General features: G+C 44.0%; 1 protein-coding gene across 1 annotated transcript in view; it reads left to right on the top strand.

Annotated features, from left to right (window-relative positions):
• LOC130112347 (B-cell receptor CD22-like) overlaps positions 1-25,213 on the top strand; it is a 47,256-nt gene extending 22,043 nt beyond the window's left edge. Inside the window, exons 10-11 of the mRNA XM_056279677.1 lie at positions 23,893-24,119; positions 24,822-25,213. Of these exons, the coding sequence (XP_056135652.1) occupies positions 23,893-24,119; positions 24,822-24,888 (294 nt within the window). The 3' untranslated portion in view covers positions 24,889-25,213. The remainder of the gene's footprint in view (positions 1-23,892; positions 24,120-24,821) is intronic.
• The last annotated feature ends 273 nt before the right edge of the window (positions 25,214-25,486 follow it).

Below are 25,486 nucleotides of genomic sequence, written 5' to 3'. Positions count from 1 at the left end.
CCACTGTGCTCACAGGGGCGTCATGTCTTCAGCAATAAAGTGAGAAACTGCCCTTGTTACCCCCACGCTCCTTTCTGACCGCTTTTCATATGGGGCAATGGCCGCAAAAGAAGACACGATTGGTGCATGTTTTGGTACAGCCCCGCTCGCGCTGTTTAGCGCTGTTAGCTTAGCCCCGCTCGCGCTGTTTAGCGCTGCTAGCTTAGCCCCGCTAGCGCTGTTTAACGCCGCTAGCTTAGCCCCGCTCGCGCTGTTTAGCGCCGCTAGCTTAGCCCCGCTAGCGCTGTTTAGCGCCGCTGTTTAGCGCTGTTAGCTTAGCCCCGCTCGCGCTGTTTAGCGCCGCTGTTTAGCGCTGTTAGCTTAGCCCCGCTCGCGCTGTTTAGCGCTGCTAGCTTAGCCCCGCTAGCGCTGTTTAACGCCGCTAGCTTAGCCCCGCTTGCGCTGTTTAGCGCCGCTAGCTTAGCCCCGCTAGCGCTGTTTAGCTCCGCTAGCTTAGCCCCGCTAGCGCTGTTTAGCCCCGCTAGCGCTGTTTAGCGCCGCTAGCTTAGCCCCGCTAGCGCTGTTTAGCCCCGCTAGCGCTGTTTAGCGCCGCTAGCTTAGCCCCGCTAGCGCCGCCAAGAGCAGGAGAACCACTAGGTCGTTGGACAAACCTTGTGGTTGGACTGACACGGCCTCGCATTGTCATACTCACGGTATGGCCGCTGGGATGAAACCTTTTAGGGTGCTGTGTAAGGCTTGTCGTGTGTCCATCTTGGGCGGCACCGACCGACAGCATATTCTGCAGCCGGTCTTCACCCTTCGCTTCGCCGCTTCGGACATTTCCAAACACCTTCCATGTAACTGCCCTCCTGTTACCTTTGTTGTGAGGAACTCCATCAGCTTTGGAGGACAATACGACTCCAATTTCACCGCCACGTTCAGGCCCCTCAGCTCCACTCACTTCTTCCTCTTTACCACTCTCCCGCCCACTTCCTGCACGGGCAGCTCCCACAATGCTTTGCGGCAGGAAGTGGGCGTGTATTTTGACCTGCGAGCCAAAACGTGCAGACTGACTGGCTGCTGTCGCGTTGGTTTGTGATGTGTGGCGGGCTGTTCGGCCCATACCGAGTAAAAATGTCCAAAGTGGACCGTCGTTATCCACATACATTTTATCTCGACAGCGCATCGAGATGGTTTCATCGCCCAGCCCTAATCCAGACCCACTTTATCTGTGCCAGTGATTCCCAGCTCTCTCTAAATATGCGGGAGCTTGCAGCTAAACTATACATATTTGTTCACGTTTTAATTTTCAGAACATAACATGCCCCACCAGAAATGATGCACCCATGAGCGTTCGAACCCCGGGGTTGTCCAACCTTGGAGGTCGTCCCAGGTCGTCCTCTGTGTGGAGTTTGCCTGTTCTCCCCGTGTCTGTGGTGGGTTTTCTCTGGGTGCTCCGGTTTCCCCCACTATCAAAAGAAACATGCATGTTAGGGTTTATACTCCTGTCTGTGCCCCTGAGCAAGGCAATGGGAAAAGAACTGGAGTTGGTCCCTGGGCGCAGCATGAAGGCGGCAGCCCACTGCTCCTAGCTACACAGATCACAGCTAGGATGGGTTCATTTGCAGTCCCTGAGTTCCCCCAGGGGATTAATAAAGGCAACTTAATTTGATGCTGCTCAGCATGGAACAGACATTATTTGCAGAGGGCTCACCCCTGGCTGACTGACACCATTGCCAGAGAGCAGTAGAAAACAGTATCTATGTGAGGAACGACACCGACACATTAAATGGTTTTCATGTTAACAACTTGTGTTTGGCCTTTATAGGGCAGAGCTGTCCAAACAGCAGGTCTACACAACAGTGTTGGTGTATTGGGACTGGACCACTCACTCTTGCTGAGGTACTCAATGAGCTGGTAGATCTGTACGATGCTGCCCTCTGACAGCGGTGTCCCAAAGACTACGCCTTTATCTGGGAAGGTGAAAGAAAACAGAAGTCATGGACATTACACACAACACTCACAAACGACTTTCACAACTTTACTAGCTTAACACTTTTTTCCTTTCCGAACAGAATAGATCCTATGAAGGATTTACATGGACCACAAGCACAACTTGCAAGCTCTCAATGGTGGCAAGTGTCTCACCCTTCATACGAGACCAAGTCATGACAATAAACAGAAAGGAAGTGAAGCAGGCACGACAAGTAAAGACCAGTGGTTGAAACCTGTGAAAGAACTACAGATAAGGGTTACCTATTGTTCCATCAAGCTGTTGCAGTAAAATTATATTGCAGGAACTGAAAGCACACATGTAGAGTTGATATGCCCTGTACAGAACTGGTGCCCCATCTTCTCACTGGTGAAAAAAGGGGCTACTGTACCAAAACCCTTTCAGATATCCAACAATTACATTTTGCTTTGATTATAGGCAAACATACAAACCTCATGAAACATTGACTAAAACCTTCCCCAAATCATTTGAATCTACAGATAAATTCATCAGTTTGTAAAAATACTTGCTAAGCCTTTCACTGTGGAAGGTTTTCTTGGTGGCAAAGGGTTTTAGACCTGGTGGTTTTAGCACTGGTGGTTTCAATTCAGTACTGGAGTGTATGTTGTTGCTCCGCCATTACAGTTTACCCTATATGAAATAAACAAGAACACTTAATATACAGTATACAGGCTACAGATAGTATAAACAAGAACACTTAATATACAGTATACAGGCTACAGACAGTATAAACAAGAACACTTAATATACAGTATACAGGCTACAGACAGTATAAACAAGAACACTTAATATACAGTATACAGGCTACAGACAGTATAAACAAGAACACTTAATATACAGTATACAGGCTACAGACAGTATAAACAAGCTCTGCTTCTAAAAATCAAAGAGTGGAAGATTCCTGCTTTGCCATATTTATAAATCCATACCAACGACTGCAGCATTGGACTTGAAGTGATTTTCTGTGAGGTACAAAGCTTTGCCCAAAGGTTAGAGGAGCAACAAAAAGTGATCACATGTCCTAACACAGTCTGACATGATCATCATTCATATATAAAACTATAACACAACAGCAACATGGTGACGCACAGATGAGAACACATGATGCACAAGAGCAACAGGGTGGTATGGCCGTCCTGATGACGCCCGATCTGGGAAAGTCAGCAGGGTTGGGTCTGGTTAGACCACCAGGGAATACCAGGTGCTGTAAGCTTAGGCCCTGTGATGGCCTGGCGGCCTGTCCAGGGTGTCTCCCCGCCTGCCGCCCAATGACTGCTGGGATAGGCTCCAGCATCCCCGCGACCCTGAGTGCAGGATAAGTGTTTGGATAATGAATGGACAAGAGCAGCAGGTCTCAGCAGGGCTCCAGACTGCCACCATTTAGTCACATCTTGCGTCTAGTTTTGGCGTCAGTGTGAGCACATTATAAACCTGGGTGCACTAGTGTGACTTGCAATATAACCAAGCTAGCTAGTGTTTCACTAGGATTGGCCAGTTTGCCAGTCGAACGCATGAAAGTGAAGCGAATTTAAGAAGAAAATGTGTGATATTGTCCAGGAAAACACCACTGACTATCCACTGCTGAAGGTCAGATTAATTACCAATAAGCATTATTGATAAGTAGATTAAATAAGGGATAATGCCTGACGAGGTGTCCAGCGCTTGAGGGCGGGAAATTCCAAGATTTTTATTTTTAATTGAAATGTTTAAATTCTACATACAACAGACACATAAAACAAAAGGGGGAAATAAAAGTAAAGAAGGAAACTAAATAAATAAACTTAAATACATAAACGAAATGGGAGGGGAGTCCTAGGGGTTCTCTGCAAGTTCTTCTATCAAGTCAGAGAGTTCCACAGCGTTCTTCTTCTCCATTAACCTCAGTGATGAGCAATAATGACACAGTTCCCTATGAGATATGCAGCTTCATCTTTGGAGAAGTATTGTAAAATGGAGTTTCTGTTTGATGAAAATGGATATAATTCTTTGACAAAGACTCCTGATTGTGGTGTTGGACCCAGTTGCACAAGGAGGTGTTCAGGCCATATTTTCTGAGCTTGGTGCCCAGTCTCGGGGACTCTATATTATTTAAGGCTGAACTATAGTCAATGAACAGCATTCTCACATAGTTACCCACCCCATTGCCAAGGTGGGATAGGGTGGTGTGCAGTACATGGGAGATGGCATTCTCGGTGGATCGGTTGGGGTGGTAAGAAAACTGTAGAGGGTCCAAAGTGCTTGGGAGAGAGAAGCAGATATAGTCTTTAATAAGCCTCTTAAAAAAAACTTTATGACCACAGAAGTGAGAGCTACAGGATGGTACTTGTTGAGGTCGGTTGGGTTGGTTTTCTTTGGTACAGGAACAAATAGGGGACCTCTTGAAACATGTGGATGTGGGGACTACACACTGGGCAAGGGAGAGATTCAATATTGTGGTGAATATGGGGACCAGCCAGTCAGAACAGGTCGTCAGTACTCATCTGGGGATGCCGTCTGGACCTGCCGCCTTCCTGACATTGACTTGCCTCAGAGCATGACGTGCGGAGGGCTCTGAGATGGTGAGTGTACGCTGAACTCTGGCGATGGAACACAACTCCTGTACTGTATTAGCTTGTGGGCTAATGCCAACGCCGTTAACCTTGAAGCACACAAAGAAAGAATTCAATTCTGAAGCTGACCCTTCTCTGGCAAAGGGAATTTAATTCTTTCATAGGGTATCCAGATTATTATAGATTAAAGATAAAAGGTATCTAGATTATTTGTCTTCATGTCTCCCTTGATATATATTAACAATAGCATGAGGCCAGTTCATATTTTTGTAACTCAAATGTATAAAATGTAAATAAAAAACAAGACACCACAACAGACAACAAGCAGGACTTACTTGTTTATGATCACTCATCTTTATGTATGATGTGATGTCCCATGTTTTTCCTATCACGTGCACACTATTTCCACCTTTGGCAAGGAAATACAGAATCCAAAACCTGACTGGACAGGACTGGAATAATCTGTCCTAGTTGGCTGAGCCAGGCTGAAGGCGTGACGCTCTACATACATTTTGGGTCAACTCCCTATCAGATGACTCAGTTTACCATGTAAATTAAGTGATTTACATTTGGTACATTTAATGGTTCTATGAAGGGTCACTTACTAGAAATGCAATAGTAGGAACAGCTTCAGTTCCTTGGTCATGCAAATGACGCACAACTAGAGAACAGAAACCAAAGATCAGGGTCTTATAATGCATAATAATGATGGAAAGAGGAAGCATTTTCTTTCTCTTCTAGCATTACAGTTTGAAAGCCATTTCAAGACAACACCCTCCCTCTTCAAAAGGTTTGTCTTGAAATATTTTCCTCTTTAATGTTTTGCTTTATGGCTTCGAGAGCTGAAAATATTTCAAAATATGCACATTTCTGCATATTTCTTTGGGGAACCAATGATGGAACTTAGATAGTATGGACAGATTGTCTTTGTCTGCTAAATACTAGTACTAATACCAGTATTGTGTGATGTATTTGATACAATTAACTAACCTGTCTCCATGCATGTATATTAATCATTCAGGGATTTAATTTTGTGACTGTGAAGACATGAGAGGACCAGGAATGAGTTTTACAGCCGGAGCAAATGGATTTTTCTTCTTCCTTCTGTCTGTTCAAGGTAATTTGGGTTACAAATTTGAACTTTTAAACTTGTAAAACTTATTGCAATAATATATGAACAGAAAAGCTAATTTCCTAATGGACATTAATCCGTTTTAAGCAAGAACAAAACTTTTGTCTAAAATCCAAAAATGTAAAAGATGTGTTTGAAAAAAGATCATTTTATAAAGCAAGGTGTGAAGTTGTTTTGTTCTTTTTTTACCTAAAGTATCAAGTCAGTTGAAATGTTGTCATTCAGAGAAAGCATGCATTTCTGCAGGTGATGGACTTCTCATTCAAAAAAATCCTCATGTCATTGCTATTTTCCTACATACCATCATTACTACATGGTTATTATAGTATAGCCATATCTAACCCCTAAGGTCCTCTATATCAGTGGTTCTCAACCTTTTTGGGGTCCTGGACCCCCTGCGTATTTTTGATCTACCCTGAGGACCCCTCCACCTGATCTTGGGGGAGGGGGGGGTTGCAATTTGATAGAAACAGTAGAAACTGCATTTTAAATTGCATTATAGCATTTATTCACTCTTTGGGGCAAAAATAAGAGCTTTCAGTTGTAACTTAGATATAGTTAACAAAACAGAATTCTTATGCAGTAACTTTCAGATATATGTAACAAAACAGAATATGTATTCAGTAACTTTCAGATATATGTAACAACAGAATTTTTATGCAGTAACTTTTAACAATGCAAACGGGAGCGAGATCTCTTATTAAAATACAATAAATTACACTTGTGAAACAGATGTAATTAGAGAAAAAAGTCCCGTTACCCTTTATAGTTTAGGTAGATAAAGGTCTCAGTCACATTTGAGTAAAATAATCCTATTTCTATAAATGTCATAGGATCTTTTTTTTAAAGATATTTTATTTTCACGGACCCCTTGCAATTACACCACGGACCACTAGGGGTCTGCAGACCCCCCCGTTGAGAAACACTGCTCTATATGATATTCTCATATTAGTGGGCCATAGCTGAATAGAGTTGACACCAACTGGCGGAAGAGTCATCCAGACGTCACATTGTCTCTGTGAATAGTTTGCAACAGCTCAGCAGTCAGCTCAGCAAGCTATTTAGCACCTGCAACCACACAGCTTGAACTAAGTGTGAACAAACCATACAGGCAAACTAGACACCATTTTCTTCACAAATTTCACCTCTCTCATTGTTTTTTATGCATCTCACCATTCTCAGTAATGGTGCACTAAAACCCTCACCACCTCTCTGCCTCAGCACACAAATGAGCTACGTGTCTTTTTGGGCTGTGTGCCCTGAGGCTGGTCACCCTGTACAAACTACCACATGGGTTGATTCTGCAAGTCTCTGAAAATAACTCATAAACCCAGTCAAAAGAGGAAGTGATCATGGTTATTCTAGGAAACAACGTGATTAGAAGAAGACAGCTAATCAATTTCCTTGTTCAACATGAGAGCTCTCAGAAATCACTTCCTAACCCTAGCCATAAACTTAACCACTGCCTGACCTAAACTTTAAATTTAACTGTACCCTCGCCTTATCCTTAAACTTGACCACGACCTAGACTTAACCATTGTAACTACACTTGCTGTACTTACTTGACTGATCTACACCAAGCAGCAGCCACCGGGGCTGGAGGTTGAAGCCAATGTGGGAATGTCTTAAGTTGCAGTTCAAACCAGGCAACGAGGTGGCTGCTCCAAAAGCACCTACTGTCTAATGTAAGTCAATGAGAGAACCGTAAACTTAACCACTGTACATGTAACTGCTGTACTGGTCTATACCTGCTAGGGGCTTCACAGAATAGTCGACTATCAAAACCACGAGTCGACACTGTGCATAGTTGTAGACTAATCGTTCATCTGTGGTTTTAGCACTGTGCAGTAACAAAGCAGTGGCAATGCAGCTACAGCAGATATGCAGCTGGGGGCGCTGTAGTCCCAACGTAGATTTGTTTGGTTTTAACAATAATTTTCTACGTTACGCCATGTTAAACAATATTTAAGGTATTTAGAGAAGGAAAGACTCCCACTATCCCTGTATTTCAGTTTAACGAGTGACCGCAGTGACTTCAGTGATGGCAGCTGTTGAAAACACGAACAGAACAGTGTCCTCCTAAAAGCTTTTAATTTGACTTTAATCAATTTCAAATATACTCATCCGTGTTTAATATCTACGCTAACCATTTACGTATGTTAAATTGTGCTCAGCAAGACTCGTTCACCTCTCGTAACGTTTCTTATGATGTGGGAAACAAACCGTAGCTGTATTTTATACCGTTCAATCGGGAAACAGTAATAGAAGCTAGGTTAAGAGAGGTGATTATTAGCAAGCAGCAGTATGGTTTCATGCTACAAAAGTGCACCACAGATGTGAGGTTTGCTTTGAGAATGTTGACTGAGAAGTATAGAGAAGGCCAGAAGGAGTTATATTGTGTCTTTGTAGATTTAGAGAAAGCATATGACAGGGTGCCGAGAGAGGAGGTGTGGTATTGTATGAGGAAGTCGGGAGTGGCAGAGAAGTATGTAGGAGTGGTGCAGGATATGTATGAGGGAAGTGTGACAGTGGTGAGGTGTGCGGTTGGAGTGACAGAGGGGTTCAAGGTGGAGGTGGGATTACATCAAGGATCGGCTCTGAGCCCTTTCTTGTTTGCAATGGTGATGGACAGGTTGACAGACAAGATCAGGCAGGAGTCTCCGTGGACTATGATGTTTGTGGATGACATTGTGATCTGTAGTGAGAGTAGGGTGCAGGTGGAGGAGAGCCTGGAGAGGTGGAGGTATGCACTGGAGAGAAGAGGAATGAAAGTCAGTAGGAGCAAGACGGAATACCTATGCGTGAATGAGAGAGAGGACAGTGGAATGGTCAGGATGCAAGGAGAAGGGGTGACGACAGCGTACGAGTTGAAATACTTTGGGTCAAAGTAACAGGGAGTGCAGAAGAGAGGTGAAGAAGAGAGTGCAGGCAGGGTGGAGTAGGTGGAGAAGAGTGTCAGGAGTGATTTGCGACAGAAGGGTACCAGGAAGAGTTAAAGGGAAAGTTTACAAGATGGTAGTGAGACCAGCGATGTTATATGGTTTGGAGACAGTGGCACTGATGAAAAGACAGGAGGTGGAGCTGGAGGTGGCAGAGTTAAAGATGCTAAGATTTTCATTGGGAGTGATGAAGAAGGACAGGATTAGGAACAAGTATATTAGAGGGACCGCTCAGGTTGGATGGTTTGGAGACAAAGAACAAGAGGCAAGATTGAGATGGTTTGGACATGTGTGGAGGAGAGATGCTGGGTATACTGGGAGAAGGATGCTGAATATGGAGCTGCCAGGGAAGAGGAAAAGAGGAAAAGAGGAAAAGAGGAAGGCCAAAGAGGAGGTTTATGGATGTGGTGAGGGAGGACATGCAGGTGGCTGGTGTGACAGAGGAAGATGCAGAGTACAGGAAGAAATGGAAACGGATGATCCGCTGTGGTGACTCCTAACGGGATCAGCCGAAAGTAGTAGTAGATCCTACATCGGGAAATGACCCATATTCCAAATTCCTTGTTAGACGCTAGCTGCTCTGCTAATCTGTTTTCCCAACATTGAAAGTAACTTCAAGAAATGTGAATGCTTCTTGTTGATGACACCATTTCATTTAACAATTATAGGTCAAAATGGACGACACTAGTTGAACATTCAATTAAAGACAAAATAAGGCTTTTAGGCTTAGGGTTACGGTTAGGTCTGCAAGATATACATAGATATGTTGGATGCAACAATGGACTCAGAAAACTGTTTTCCTTTAGTTTTACAGACTCACTTACAGAAACAGATCCGCAACACGTGAGAGGCTGTCCTCTGATGTTTTAATGATGCTGATGCTCTCTGTGTTAGTGGTGCAGGGTCAGAATGGCTGGGGAGTGACTTACACCTCTACTGACGTCTGCAATTTAAAAGGATCAACAGTGGACATTGGCTGCAGCTACTTCTATCCAGCCACAGTAAACAGAGTTGAAACAACAGTTTGGCTGACCAGACACAGGCATTATTACTCTGTGGATCTGAAGGAGGAGTTGCAGTATGCAGATCGTGTGGAGTACCTCTGTGAAGGGAGGAGGGATTGTACCCTGAGAATCACAGACCTGAGAGAGAGTGATTCAGCCGAGTACATGTTTAGATTCACAACAAACCTACCAGAAGGGAAATATACTGGCTCTCCTGGAGTAACTTTGACTGTGGCAGGTAAGATTTCACCTGACCCATCGCTTTTAGTGCATTTATCCACAGTGCACATCTTTGAATCCAGCTGTGATTGGGTCTGTGTGTGTGTGTATGTGTGTGTGTGTGAGTGTGTGTGTGTGTGTGTGTGTGTGTGTGTGTGTGTGTGTGTGTGTGTGTGTGTGTGTGTGTGTTTGCTACATTTTTGAGGACCAATCTGAGTTTTAACCTTAAGAGACAATACATTTTTTTCAAAGTGAGGAGATTTTAGCTGATCCTCACTTCTTCAAGGGTGTATTTAGGGTAAGGACCTGGGTTTAGGGCTGAGGTTAGAATGAGGATTAAGTTAAGGTTATGGTAAGGTGTGTGTCCATGTCTCTTTCTGCATAGTATTAAACACTGAGTGATGAGTTATGTTTCTGTGCTATCTTCTCATGTCTAGATCTGACGGTGCAGGTGATCAGAGAACCAAGGTGGTATTCATATTCAAATAGGGCAGAGCTCAAATGTCACCACCTCTGCCAGCTGTCGCCTCGTCCTACTTATATCTGGTACAAGAATGGAAAGTACATGAAAGAAGCAACATCTCTGACTTATGTAACTAATGTGGATTATAAAGACAGCTTTGCCTGTGCTTTGAAAACACACAAGGTTCTCCTCTCCTCGCCCCCAGTGTGTGAGTTTAATTCAGTTTCCAATAAACATGACGCCATCGAGCCCACAGTTTTATTCCACATAGCTCAATGACTATATTTCCTCTTATTGTGTACAAGACCAGGACAGCTTCCAGTAACCCAGCAAGAATGCAACCAATCGATATCATTGCAGTAAATGTCCAAATTCTTCAAGTGTTACTTATAAAGGTTTTGTCTTTCAGGTGTCCGGGAACAGACGTGTGAAAGAGTGATTTACACCAACACAGAGCTCTGTGTCTTAAAAGGCTCATCTGTGGACATTTCCTGCACATACAAGACATACTACAGGTACTTGCCTGTCCAATCAACTTTCTGGTTTCGACCTGAACATGGTAATGTTCATTCATCCCAGCCTGAGGACCTTAGTGGGGACTCACATTACACAGGACGTGTTCAGTACCCTGTGGTAGGAGATGGACGCTCCGTTCTGAGAATCAGAGACTTGAGAGAGAGCGATTCAGCCGAGTATCGCTTCATATTCAAAACAAGATACTTTGAATGGGGGATGGATTTACCGGGTACAACTCTGACCGTCACAGGTATTGTTTAACATCAACTCACACACACAATGAAATGGACAGTACAGTGACTTACTGGTTAGCACTGTTGCTTCACCACAACATTTGTCCTATTCAAGCCTTTCTAAATAAAATTGTCTTATTCTTGTGTGCTCATGGCCAGTGGTGGATTGTAAAGAATTTCCAGGGAGAACGGTGGTGTCTGGTGGGGACCACCGTCCCTGGTGGGCAGGGAGTATTGTAGTTTTACAGAAGCCTGGTTTTTGTTCATTTTTTGAAAAGGGGTGATGACATCCTCTTGCATCCCCCCTCCAATCAACCCCTGCCTACAGGTTTTCTTTAGGTGCTGCGTGTCCTCCCTCCATTCACGGAAATGTATGTTAGGTAAATGGGCCACTAGACTGTCCATAGATGAGAGTGTGTGTGTCCTTTGTTGGACAGGCAATCTGTCTGAAGGTCTGCTTTGTGTCGAATACCTTCTTGGACAGGTTGCAGCCTCCCTGCGACCCTGATCTGAACTAAGTATACAGAGGATACATGTATAAAGTACAACTATGTGATGCATTATGTTGTACATTTTGTTGATTGTAGAAGAATCTAATGTAGAACCAATTGTGGTAACGTTGTTATCTTCCTGACTTTGTTTCCCTCCTGATTCAGGGCTAAAGTTAAAGATAACTCCTCTTCCTACGGTGACAGAGACACAGAGAGTGACACTGACCTGTTCAACCTGCTGTCCTCTGACTGGGAAACCGTCCTTCATCTGGTCCCACAATGGACAAGTTCTGACCCAGGTGGAGACAAAACAAAACCAGCTGGTATTTGAGTCAGTCGGCAGCCAACATGCAGGAACATACTCCTGTGCTGTCAAAGACCACCCAGACCTCAGCTCCCCTGAAGAGACTCTCACTGTCACATGTGAGTCCCTTTCTTTCTGAAACAAAACCAAGGTGTGATGAATTCCTAATGAGTGTTGATCAAAACCTTATTAAAACTGTAATGTAACGTCATGTTGTAATGTATGGAGATGGTGACAGTAGAGGAGAGAAAGAATACCAGTTCCTCACATACTCTAGATGACATCTTGTTGTAAATGAAATGGTTAAAGATAAGTTCACTCAACACTGATGACAACCCTAAAACTACAATTTTCTTATATTATCTCCTCACGTGAAGTCAATTATTCCAACCCTGATCTAATCCATTTCTCAGCACGACTTTTCTGTTGAATACAAACTAATTTGTTTGCAGAGGGTCCCCTCTGTGTCAGTGAGTCCCTCTGAGGAAATAAAGGAGAGCAGTTCAGTGACTCTGAGCTACAGCAGTGATGCCAACCCTCCAATATACACACACCAGTGGTACAAGAAGAATGGAAATACAGACATTTTTCAGAGCTATGAAGAACATTTTGTGTTTGACTCCATCAAGTCCTCTGACTCTGGGAAGTATTCCTGTCTCGTTAGCAGCAAGTTGGGAGCAAAAACTTCAGACTCCGTCCTTATTAATGTAAAATGTGTGTAAACAAAACTCACCAGTGATATGATACCAAATCTGGAGCAAGCATAAAGCAGACTGTCAACCTTTTCATTTGGTTCATTACCCGCCCCCTTCTCTCTCTGTCTCTGTCTGTCTGTCTTTCTCTCTCTCTCACACACACACACACTTACTTGCTGGTAGTCCATCGAGTCTGATGATGACATCCTTCCTCGTTAATGGTGTGTCCTTTGATGACTGTACAGTCCAATTCTTGATCCACAAGTTTTGTTGCACGTTGGGCATATGAAGTGTGAGTTAGTGGGGGCAGGCATGGTTGTGTGTCTCCTTAGTCTTTTCTGTAGTTTTGTCACACTGCTCTCCATTTCCAGCTGTTCTATACCTCTTTAGCAGATCTCCCGCCAGTTGGAACGGTTGATGGCAGCTTGCTCCAGTCTCAAGGGGTCAATACAACATTTCTTCAGCGATGTTTTTAGCTGGTCTTTGTATCGCTTCTTCCAGAAGACTCCCAGAAGACTAAAGTCTCCCAGAAGAAGCATCTTGTCTTTTTTTGGGATACGATGAAGGGCCTCATCTAGTTGCTGGTAGAAGCTGTGCTTCACACCATTGTCAGATGGTAGTGTTGACACATATGCACTTCACAGAGTGGCATAGCGTGCCTTTACTAGGGGGACACGGAGGGTAAATGGCCTCTCACTTAGTCCAGTGGGTGTTTCAGTGAGGCTGTGTAGAATGCTGTTCTTGATTGTCAGTCCAACACCAGGGAGATAGCCTCTCCAGGAAAAGGTATATCCTCCTCCTTCTTGTCTCAGGGAGCCTTCATCCAGGAGCCAGATATTGTACACCATGGCCAGAGGTGGAGACCTACACAAGGAGGTTTTTAGTGTGCCACAGGGGGTGTGCAGTCCTCATTGGCACTGTCTTTACCATGACAGGTTGGCCCTGGTGGCAAGGGCTTATACCCAGGATGACCAATCACCCATCATGACTGCAGGAGATTGCCAGAAACTCCAGACTGTCAAAGAACCACCTAATGTGTGTCACAACACACGTTGCGTTTCTGTCGGGGTGTGCTCCCCTAGCCTTTGTCTCAATAGACTTCCCACAATGCAGCAGGGCAGTGGTTGGCCATGAACAGTTTCTGGGGACCACTGCATCTCCCAGATCCCATGCCAAAGTTGCCTGAGGCCGCAAGGCGCCCAGTTACCATGTGTGGCCACTAGGACGCCTGGCAGAGATCTTGGAGAAGGAGAGGCTATGTACTGGCGGGGAAAGGCTTACGCACTCGGCTGCTCCCTTGTTCAGCACAAAGGCTAACCAGCAGCAGCAGGCTGCAAGCGAGAGGTTAGAAAAGCAGGCAGTAAGCAAGCATGCATCTTCCCTCTAACTACTGCACTACTGCACTAGACGCATCACTTCACCCTGTGTCAAACACACCCCCCCCACACACACACAACAAAGAACATTCTGTTTTAAAACCACATCCTCATCTCAGTTTTTCTATGGTTTTACCATCTTCTCCAGATGGCCCGAGGACCTCCTCAGTGGTGATGAGTCCCGCTGATGACATTAAGGAGGGAGACTTGGTGACTCTGACCTGCAGCAGCGATGCCAACCCACCAGCTCAGTACACCTGGTACAAAGAGAACCAAACACTGCCCTGCAGAAGGGGGGATACTTATCAATTACCCTCCATCCGCTCTGAGGACAGTGGGATTTACCGCTGTCAATCTAAGAATAAATATGGACACCTTAACTCTGCTCCTCAAGTTATAGACGTCCAGTGTAAGTATAAAACACAGCAGCAGATCTCACAAGCTGACATTGCAGAATGTTGTTTCTTCAGATGTAGTGTCTCAACAGATTCCCTTGGCAAATTAATTCCTCTAAAACAAGAAGCAACAATATTAGGGACTTTTTCTGATTTTTGGGGTGACGTTTGTGTTGACACCAATACATTAAGCAAGTCATGTAGAAGTGTGTAACATAATAATAATAATATTTTATTTGTATCGCACTTTTCAAGGTAAACAAAGATGTTTTACATAAGATAAAAGTAGTATAAAAGTAACACATCAAGAACATGTAACACACAACAATAATTATACATTAGAAGCAATTCGAAAAGGAGAATTTGACCAATGATTTGAACGTGGACAGATCGGTACAGTCTCTGATGTGTTTGGGAGAGAGATTCAGGGAGGGGTCAGCGATGGAGAAGGCTCTGTGGCCACAGGTACGCTGCTTGGTCTTGTGTGGTGCAGAAAGGATGTTGGCATCGGAGGAGTGAAGGTTGCGGGGGAGGAGTATGATCCTGGAGCAGGTCGGTGAGGTAGGAGGGGACCTGGTTATGGAGGGATTTGTGAGTGAGGAGAAGGGCTTTGAGTTGGATCCGTTGTGGGACAGGGAGCCAGTGGAGGTTCTGAAGGACAGGGATGATGTGGTCACAGGAGGAGTGGGTGAGCAGGCAGGCAGCAGAGTTCTGGGGGCGGCATGGCTCAGGAGCGGGTCATCTAGTAATCGGAAGGTTGCTGTTTCGATCCCCGGTGAAGTGTCCTTGAGCAAGACACTGAACCCTTACCTGGTCCTGATGAGCAGGTGGGCACCTTGCATGGCAGCCTCCACTATCAGTGTGTGAATGTGTGTGTGAATGGGTGAATGTGAGGATACACTGTTAAGTGTTTTGAGTGGTCGGTAGACTAGAAAAGCGCTGTATAAATGCAGTCCATTTACCATTTCTGGATGTACTGGAGTTTGTTTAGGACTTTGGATGATGAGCCATAAAGAACACTGTTGAAACAGTAATTTCTGCATGTGATAAAGGCATGGATCAATGTTTCAGTAGCAGAGAAGGAGATTGATGGGTGGAAACAAGCTCTGTTTTTCAGGTGGAAAAAGGCAGTTCTGCTGATTTGATTGACATGGTGTTCAAAGGAGAGGTTGCTGTCGAAAATGATTCTGAGGTTTCAGATGTGCGGGAGGGAGACAGAGTGGAGTCATCGATGGTGAGGCAGAAGTTGTGAGTGGTTTTGGTAAGGGTTTTGGGACCGACAATCAGAGCCCCCCCCCCCCCCCCCAAGGACAGCATCAGAGAGCACACCACCAGGGGAATTACATCTTCCACAGCTTTGCATGGAGGAATGACGGTGGAAGACATTTGCACTGCGGCTTCTTGGTCTTCCCCCTGTTCTTCCATTCATTTTCATCTGAAGGATGTCTCCTGTTTCTCTATGACTGATTCTGTACAGAGTGTGCTGACAGAGTGAGTGATAGCGGGGATTTGGCTGTGTGCTCTTTCTCTTGTTTTTTGGCACATGGAGAGTGGTCCTCTTCCCCCTACTCTGCTCCTCGCTGGACTGTTACAGTGTGTAACCGTCGTCTCTGCTTTCTCACAGCAGGAGGCCTTATTGTTCCCATCCTTGCTCCCCGCATGGCAAATATTAGATATTCTGTTTGTTGTACCATTCGGGTGCATATGGGGCTCTGTGAGGTGCCATTAAGTATGGCGCAATGGCTGGGCATCGTGAGTTTGTTTCGTTGTGAAGTAGGTGTGGGTTTGTGCTTGTCGTACCGGACAGACCCAGTGTGGCATGGACCATATCCTGCTTCGCCCATAACCCACTAGCGATAGCCTTAAAGGACAAAGCCTATATGAAACAGAATGATAGTTATGTACTGTAACTCCAGATTCTAGGAGTATAGCTGCAGCCCTCTAATATCTGAGCCCCACTGACTCCATAATTAGCTGAAGAAAAGCTGTTATTGGGAGCTGATTACATGGCCTCAATTTAACATATACTCGAGTTGTGGCCATAAGGGGCCCCACACTATACATAGGTGGGTGTGGACTAAAGTTTTCTCAGTGCTGTGTAGGATCGTTAGGGATGGACCCAGTAGAGATAGCCTTATAAGGCTGCACCTATACTCATAGAATCTGGAGTTACAGTACGTAACTATCGTTACCCTACTGAAATGAAGCAGACGTATGTTGGCCTGCCTGCAACTTAGGCTGTCAATCACATGAACTGGTAGGAGCTTCCTCTCCAAACTGCTGTGTTGGAACCTGGATGCAAACACTGGAGCCTAGTGATGTACACACTGTAGCCCTCTAAATATTAGAAATTAATATTTTCTGAACGTTTTGAAGGAAATGTTTTGTCAACATTGTCAGTGGGGTGTCTGTCTACAAGAGTGAAATGATGAATGTAAAGAAACCAGAGTCTGTTTACATGTTAAACTCTGCAGTTCAGCTTTCATGTCTTGTATATGTAATGTTGGTCTGACTTGCTTTTATTATTTATTACTTTAATGGCCACTTTGCTGCTCTAGTTTGGCTCTAACTGATTACAATTACAATTACTGATTACATTTGTCAAGTTAAAATTAATGAAATATTAATTTTGTCTACAAGATGCTCCAAAGGTTCCCTCAGTGTCAGTGAGTCCTTCTGGTGAATTTAAGGAGGGTAGTTCAGTGACTCTGACATGCAAAGGTGATGCCAACCCTCCGGTAGATGACTACATTTGGTTCAAGGAGAATGAGGACTCACCAACCGCATCAGGACAGAACTACACCATAAACAACATCACAACTGACCACAGCGGAAATTATGTCTGTCAAGTCCGTAATAGAAGAGGGAGAAATAATTCCACTAACCAGCTGATTGTTGTGAAAGGTGAGATAGGCCCATTTTACAAATAATCACCTTAGGCCCGTCATCATGGCCAGACAGGAGCAAAACGTCACTCAGTATATCATGTTTTTTTTGTAATGAAACCTAATTTCTTTTAGCTAATCCTCTTAAATTTTGTGTTTTAATTTGACCCACATTTCCCAGGAACATTGATGTCAACAGCAGCTGTATGGATTCCTACTTTTCTTGTGGCTATCATACCGCTGTCTGTCTTCTTCTGGATTAGGTAAGTGACGGGTAATAATTGATTCAGTGTACATCGTGATGGTAAATTGTAATGATTTTAATATAGCAGTATTTCCCTTGATTTGCAACATTCCAACACAATGAATGGATGCTGTAAAGAGGTTTGATGGGACACTTTCTACATGACTGAGTTTGAGTTGTTTTAGTGTTTCCTCTGGGAGGCGTGCTCATGTTGTAAGGGTTAGGGTTAGGGTAGCGTTTGTAACATGAGCTTGAAGTTTTTGCTACATTTAATTATTTTACACATTTTCTTTGAACTATTGCAGTTTTCCCATTTTACTGTAGAATACAGGGGGAGCCCTGATTCATGCTATTAATTCAAAATATATACATAACTAGAAGAACCCCGCTACAATGTAGTGGTTTGGTTATCCACCCGTCTAAATCTCCCTCCTCTTCATCCTGCCAGCTAACCGCCTTCCCCCTGCCCCTAAACCCCCCCCACTCCAACTCCCCCACCCCCAAATGCTCAGAATCATGTGAAATGCCGAGAAAAGTGGTTTTTAGCCATTTTTAGAAAAATGCATATTTTGCATATATTTATGCATAATTATGCATAATTTTAATTTTCTTGGATTTTTTCCTTACTCTCTGAGACCATACCTATCACCTCCAAAAAGGATTAGGATCATAAATGCTTTAGTTTTCGGTCCCGCTATCTACACTAACACCACAAACACACACATTACAAAAATATATGAGTGATACCATACATGAAAAACCACAATATGTATCAAATGGGCACTAATATATAATTTCATATGGGGGGCCAAGTGCAACAGACAGTTTTTCTGACAATGTTTTTTGTGTGAAGAAACACATGAATACCGAAAAGCCTTTTGTCCACAACAACCATCCATCCGTGGGTTCCTACGATTCCCAGCACCACTGTTTTCTCTTTTGATCATAACTTAATCTAATACTACTACTACTACTACTACTACTACTACTACTACTACTTTCGGGTGCTCCCGTTAGGGGGCGCCACAGCGGATCATCCCTTTCCATCTCTTCCTGTCTTCTACATCTTCCTGTCACACCAGCCACCTGCATGTCTTCCCTCACCACATCCATAAACCTCCTCTGTGGCCTTCCTCTTCTCCTCTTCCCTGGCAGCTCCATATTCAGCATCCTTCTCCCTATATACCCAGCATCTCTCCTCCACACATGTCCAAACCATCTCAATCTTGTCTCTCTTGCTTTGTCCCCAAACCGTCCAACCTGAGCTGTCCCTCTAATATACTCGTTCCTAATCCTGTCCTTCTTCATCACTCCCAGTGAAAATCTTCTCATCTTCACCTCTGCCAACTCCAGCTCCGCCTGCTGTCTTCTCGTCAGTGCCACTGTCTCCAGACCATATAACATAGCTGGTCTCACAAGCATCTTATAAACCTTCCCTTTAACTCTTGCTGGTACCCTTCTGTCACAAATCACTCCTGACACTCTTCTCCACCCACTCCACCCTGCCTGCACTCTCTTCTTCACCTCTCTTTTGCACTCCCCATTACTTTGGACAGTTGACCCCAAGTATTTAAACTCATAAATTAATCATCTTCTTTATTTTTTTGGTGATGCTCTTGACCAGAAGAAAGAGGGCCTCCAAACATCAAGCTGAACCCAACTTCAGAAAAACATCAGACAATGTCGGGCAGGTGAGGAGGAGGAATTCAAACACATTCTACTGTTACATGTTCCTTTCATTTGAAGCTGTTCTCAATAAAATGGCTGCTACACCTTTAAAGTGTTGAGGTTTGAAAGAACCTTGATGAGTCCAAATCAGCTCAAAATATCTTCAGTCGTTGTTCCATGCAGCCCAGATGGATAATCCAAGAGTTTGGGTTTTTTCTCTCACCATTCACTTCCATTGTGCAGTGAACCAGGTCTCAAAGTCACACTTTTAGCACATGAACAAATACAAAGAAAGCAGATTCTGCCAATACACCTATATCTTATAATGAGGCCTATCACTTGTGTTTTGGCATCTATTTAGTTACTGGTAAAGTACCGTTTTCTTGGTGCCCTCTGCTAAGCTTCACTGAATATGTCAAATGTCTTTCATAGCATGCTAGCAAGCTAACTTCTGCTGTTTGTTCACCATCACAGGCAACTGGTCACATAAACTACCTTCAAGATCTGCTTTCAATTTCACATGGAGAAATAACCTGGAGGAACATTTAACTTCCCCAAAACATGAGTGATATTATTTAATATATTGGCAGAATCCACTTTGTTTGCATTTATTTTGCTAAAAGTGTGACTTTGAAACCTCTTTCATTGTGCAATAGAAGTCAACAAGTTGCATTTTATTTCGCGCTTTTCTAGCTGCAACAGCCACTCAAAGCGCTTTACATTTACATCTCAATTTCAGACACTTATTATAACAGAACACAAGCCGTTTTCTGTACAATCACTAATTTGTTATGCGTAAGGCCACCGAAATGTGATTTACACCATTAACTTATTCACATGTGCATCAACACGCATCAAAACAGCATCTGTAAATGTGAGCAGCTTTTATAGCCTCCAGGGATGTACAAGATGATCCAGAAAGGGTCAGCCCACGTGCAGGTCCCTGCTCCAACCAAGCAGCCACACACTCAAGTCCACAAATCAAGGTCCTCAGCAAAGACTATTGGTTGACTCATAGAATCAGTTGTGCAACTGCCCGGCTGGAACAAAGCCCCCCCCCCCCCCCCCGCTGGATCACGCTGTCCACCTCTAATCTAACCTGACTACTAAGCATGCCCAGGGATGCCTAAAACAACATTTGCATGCCCAGGTATACTTGGACTGACCAAAACAGCTTGCTTTGTGGGCAATATACTAATAGACTTAAAATATGATGGGAAATCGCAAAAATAGGTTTATCTACAAAACAGTATGTGATGGGAAGATTTTAAGGCAATTTTCATGGTCAGCAGCCCAAAATACATAGAATACACCCAAGTGTTCAGGAAGCAAAATCTTTGTTGTTCAGTAACTATAGTTATTGACCTCCAGGCCCCTCCAGGAGAAGAGGTCACGACAACATCATTGAGCAAGTCAAGAGCTTTTCAATTTCACTATGCTTGGCAATCAGAGAATACCTACTACTACTACTTTCGGCTGCTCCCGTTAGGGTTCGCCACAGCGGATCATCCCTTTCCATTTCTTCCTGTCTTCTTCTGTCACACCAGCCACCTGCATGTCCTCCCTCACCACATCCATAAACCTCCTCTTTGGCCTTCCTCTTCTCCTCTTCCCTGGCAGCTCCATATTCAGCATCCTTCTCCCAATATACCCAGCATCTCTCCTCCACACATGTCGAAGCCATCTCAAGCTTGCCTCTCTTGCTTTGTCTCCAAACCGTCCAACTTGAGCGGTCCCTCTAATATAATTGTTCCAAATCCTGTTGTTCTTCGTCACTCCCAGTGAAAATCTTAGCATCTTCAACTCTGCCACCTCCAGCTCCGCCTCTTGTCTTTTCGTGAGTGCCACTGTCTCCAAACCATATAACAAATCTGGTCTCACAACCATCTTGTAAACCTTCCCTTTAACTCTTCCTGGTACCTTCTGTCACAAATCACTCCTGACACTCTTCTCCACCCACTCCACCCCGCCTGCACTCTCTTCTTCACCTCTCTCCTGCACTCCCCGTTACTTTGGATAGTTGACCCCAAGTATTTAAACGCATATGCTTTTGTCACCTCCACTCCTTGCATCCTGACCATTCCACTGTCCTCCCTCTCAATCACGCATAGGTATTCCATGTTGCTCCTACTGACTTTCATTCCTCTTCTCTCCAGTGCATTTCTCCACTTCTCCTCAACCTGCACCCTACTCTCGCTACAGATCACGTCATCTGCGAACATCATCGTCCATGGAAACTCCTGCTTGATCTTGTCTGTCAACCTGTCCATCACCATTGCAAACAAGAAAGGGCTCAGAGCCGATCCTTGATGTAATCCCACCTCCACCTTGATGTAATCCCACCTCCACCTTGAACCCCTCTGTCATTCCAACCGCACACCTCACCACTGTCACACTTCCCTCATACATATCCTGCACCACTCCTACATACTTCTCTGCAACTCCTGACTTCCTCATACAATACCACACCTCCTCTCTCGGCACCCCATCGTATGCTCTCTCTAAATCTACAAAGACGCAGTGTAACTCCTTCTGGCCTTCTCTATACATTCTCAAAGCAAACATCACATCTGTGGTGCTCTTTCATGACATGAAGCCATACTGCTGCTCGCTAATTGTCACCTCTCCTCTTAACCTAGCTTCTATTACTCTTTCTCATATCTTCATGCTGTGGCTGATCAACTTTATACCTCTGTAGCTGCTACAGTTCTGCACATCGCCCTTGTTCTTGAAAATCGGTACCAGTATGCTACTTCTCCACTCCTCAGGCATTCTCTCACTTTCCAAGATTGTGTTAAACAATCTAGTTAAAAACCCCACTGCCATCTCTCCTAAACATCTCCATGCCTCCACAGGTATGTCATCAGGACCAACTGCCTTTCCACTATTCATCCTTTTCATAGCTGCCCTCATTTCCTCCTTGCTAATCCACTGAACTTCTTGATTCACTATCCCTACATCATCCAACCTTCTCTCTCTCTCATTTTCTTCATTCATCAGCCCCTCAAAGTACTCCTTCCAACTTCTCAGCACACTCTCCTCACTTGTCAGCACATTTCCATCTCTATCTTTGATCGCACTAACTTGCTGCACATCCTTCGCAGCTCGGTCCCTCTGTCTAGCCAATCGGTATAAGTCTTTTTCTCCTTCCTTAGTGTCTAACCTGTCATACAACTCACCATACACTTTTTCCTTTGCCTTTGCCACCTCTCTCTTTGCTTTACGCTGCGTCTCCTTGTACTCCTGTCTACTTTCTTCATCTCTCTTACTATCCCACTTCTTCTTTGCCAACCTCTTCCTCTGTATAATTGCTGTACTTCCTCATTCCACCACCAAGTCTCCTTGTCTTCCTTCCTCTGTCCTGATGACACACCAAGTACCTTCCTAGCTGTCTCCCTCACTATTTCTGCAGTGGTTGCCCAGCCATCCGGCAACTCTTCACTATCACCCAGTGCCTGTCTTAACTCCTGCCTGAACTCCACACAACAGTCTTCCTTCTTCAGCTTCCACCATTTGATCTTCAGCTCTGCCTTCACTCGCTTCCTCTTCTTGGTCTCCAAAGTCGTCCTACAGACCACCATCCGATGCTGCCTAGCTACATTCTCCTCTGTCACCACCTTGCAGTTCCAATCCCTTTTAGATCGTACCTTCTACATAAGCTACAGTCCACCTGTGTGTACTTTCCTCCGCTCTTGTACATCACCCTGTGTTCCTCCCTCTTCTTGAAATATGTATTCACCACAGCCATTTCCATCCTTTTCGCAAAATCCACCACCACATTGAAGTCTGCTCCAATCACCACTCTCTCCTCCTTGGTTACCCTCTTCACGTCACCCAACTCACTCCAGAATTCTTCTTTCTCTTCCATCGCACACCCAACTTGCGGGGCATATGCGCTGATAACATTCAGCAATACAATTTCGATTTCCAGCTTCATACTCATCACTCTGTCTGACACTCTCTTCACCTCCAGCACACTCTTGACATACTCTTCCTTCAGAATTACCCCTATCCCATTTCTCCTCCCATTTGCACCATGGTAGAAGAGTTTGAACCCACCTCCGATACTCCTGGCCTTACTCCCCTTCCACCTGGTCTCTTGCACACACAGTATGCCTACCTTTCTTCTTTCCATCATATCAGCCAGCTCTCTCCCTTTACCAGTCATAGTGCCAACATTCATAGTTCCGACTCTCACCTCCACACTCCTACCTTTCCTCCTCTCTAGCTGCCTCTGGACATGCCTTCCCCCTCTCCTTCTCCTTCGCCTAACAGTAGCATAATTTCCACTGGCATCCTGCTGGTTAACAGTACTGGTGGTGGTTGTTTGTAACCCGGGCCTCGACTAATCCAATATGGAAATCTTATTTATGATCCGCATATTTGATTTGGCAAAGATTTTACGCCGGATGCCCTTCCTGATGCAACCCTCCCCATCAGAGAATACCTATTATCAAAAATGTGATGGTTGCTGATGTGAACCAACAAAAGCTAAGTGTTAACAGATGGCATTCTCTGAATCATTTACTATTTACCAAATAATTTATCAGAAGTTAATTAGCTGGTATGATTAATTCTCTTATCAAGAAGGATGCGACAAACTTACTAATAAGAAGTGAATGGAGAGAAAAAAATAAGTTGGATTATCCATCCATGGAACAACTATTGAAGACATTTGGATTTGTATCATGGCTAGGTAACTGCACAACCTAAGGTTCTATCAAATTTCACCATCACTTTAAATTGTAATGTAAATGTACCCTTGTCTGTCTTGACTCTCCATCAGTTCAACTCTGGTCCTCTGTATGAAAACATCTCTGCTGGGGCTGAAAGCTCGGCTCCTGCAGCAGAGAGAGAACTTGAAGGGCAGCGAGACGACCCTTTGTACACCAGCATCAATTTATCTCACAACAAGAACAAGGAAGTGCCTCTTGACTTCACCATTAAGCAACCTCAGCCTCAAAAACAGGAAGATGTTGTGTACTCTGTGGTCAAACACAATGCTGCCTTCCAGTGAGCATGTCTTCACATTATAACTGAAAGACAGCTTGTTGGTTGGTTGGTTGGTTGGTTGGTTGGATGGATGGATGGATGGATGGATGGATGGATGGATGGATGGATAGATGGATGGATGGATGGATGGATGGATGGATGGATGGATGGATGGATGGATGGATGGATGGATGGATGGATGGATGGATGGATGGATGGATGGATGGATGGATGGATGGATGGATGGATGGATGGATGGATGGATGGATGGATGGATGGATGGATGGATGGATGGATGGATGGATGGATGGATAGATAGATAGATAGATAGATAGATAGATAGATAGATAGATAGATAGATAGATAGATAGATAGATAGATAGATAGATAGATAGATAGATAGATAGATAGATAGATAGATAGATAGATAGATAGATAGATAGATAGATAGATAGATAGATAGATAGATAGATAGATAGATAGATAGATAGATAGATAGATAGATAGATAGATAGATAGATAGATAGATAGATAGATAGATAGATAGATAGATAGATAGATAGATAGGTTGGTTGGTTGGTTGGTTGGTTGGTTGGTTGACAGACAGTAGTAAATGATTTATTGATCTGGGTAAACCAAATTCCAAAGACAGACTTTTCCTTGCCTGGTGAATCAGGAGTGATGAGGTGATTGACATATATGTATGTTTCATCCCCTTTTCAGGACCAGGGGCCAGACAGTGGAAGAGGATTCTGAAGGACTGTACAGCACAGTCAACAAAAGATCCTGAGTCTGACTGAAAACGCACACACACACACACACACACACACACACGTTCTCGTCAACCAGCTATTGAGGAAGACTATTTTGTTTAACCTGGTTGGAGAAAACGTCCTCACCTTGCTGGGCAGTGCTGTTCTTACATAATGTTTGAATGAAGGTCTTCATGTTTCTCTGTTGTATCTTGGCCACTGAGCTGATTTATGCTAGTGTTGTATATAGATTTGCAATAAATGTACATGGCATATTTATCAGATATTTCTGTGCAGTGGTGTGATGATGAGACATAAATGTGGAGGTAAAAAAATCAATACGACATGGTGTCATATTGTTAAAGCATTGGTGCTTTATTGTTGGTGATATATATATATATACACTACCGTTCAAAAGTTTGGGATCACCCAAACAATTTTGTGTTTTCCATGAAAAGTCACACTTATTCACCACCATATGTTGTGAAATGAATAGAAAATAGAGTCAAGACATTGACAAGGTTAGAAATAATGATTTGTATTTGAAATAAGATTTTTTTTACATCAAACTTTGCTTTCGTCAAAGAATCCTCCATTTGCAGCAATCACAGCATTGCAGACCTTTGGCATTCTAGC

Source organism: Lampris incognitus, chromosome 5 (assembly GCF_029633865.1).
Source record: "Lampris incognitus isolate fLamInc1 chromosome 5, fLamInc1.hap2, whole genome shotgun sequence".
Taxonomy (NCBI): domain Eukaryota; kingdom Metazoa; phylum Chordata; class Actinopteri; order Lampriformes; family Lampridae; genus Lampris; species Lampris incognitus.
Note: the sequence above shows the minus strand (reverse complement) of the source record. Positions and strands in the feature narration are given on the sequence as shown.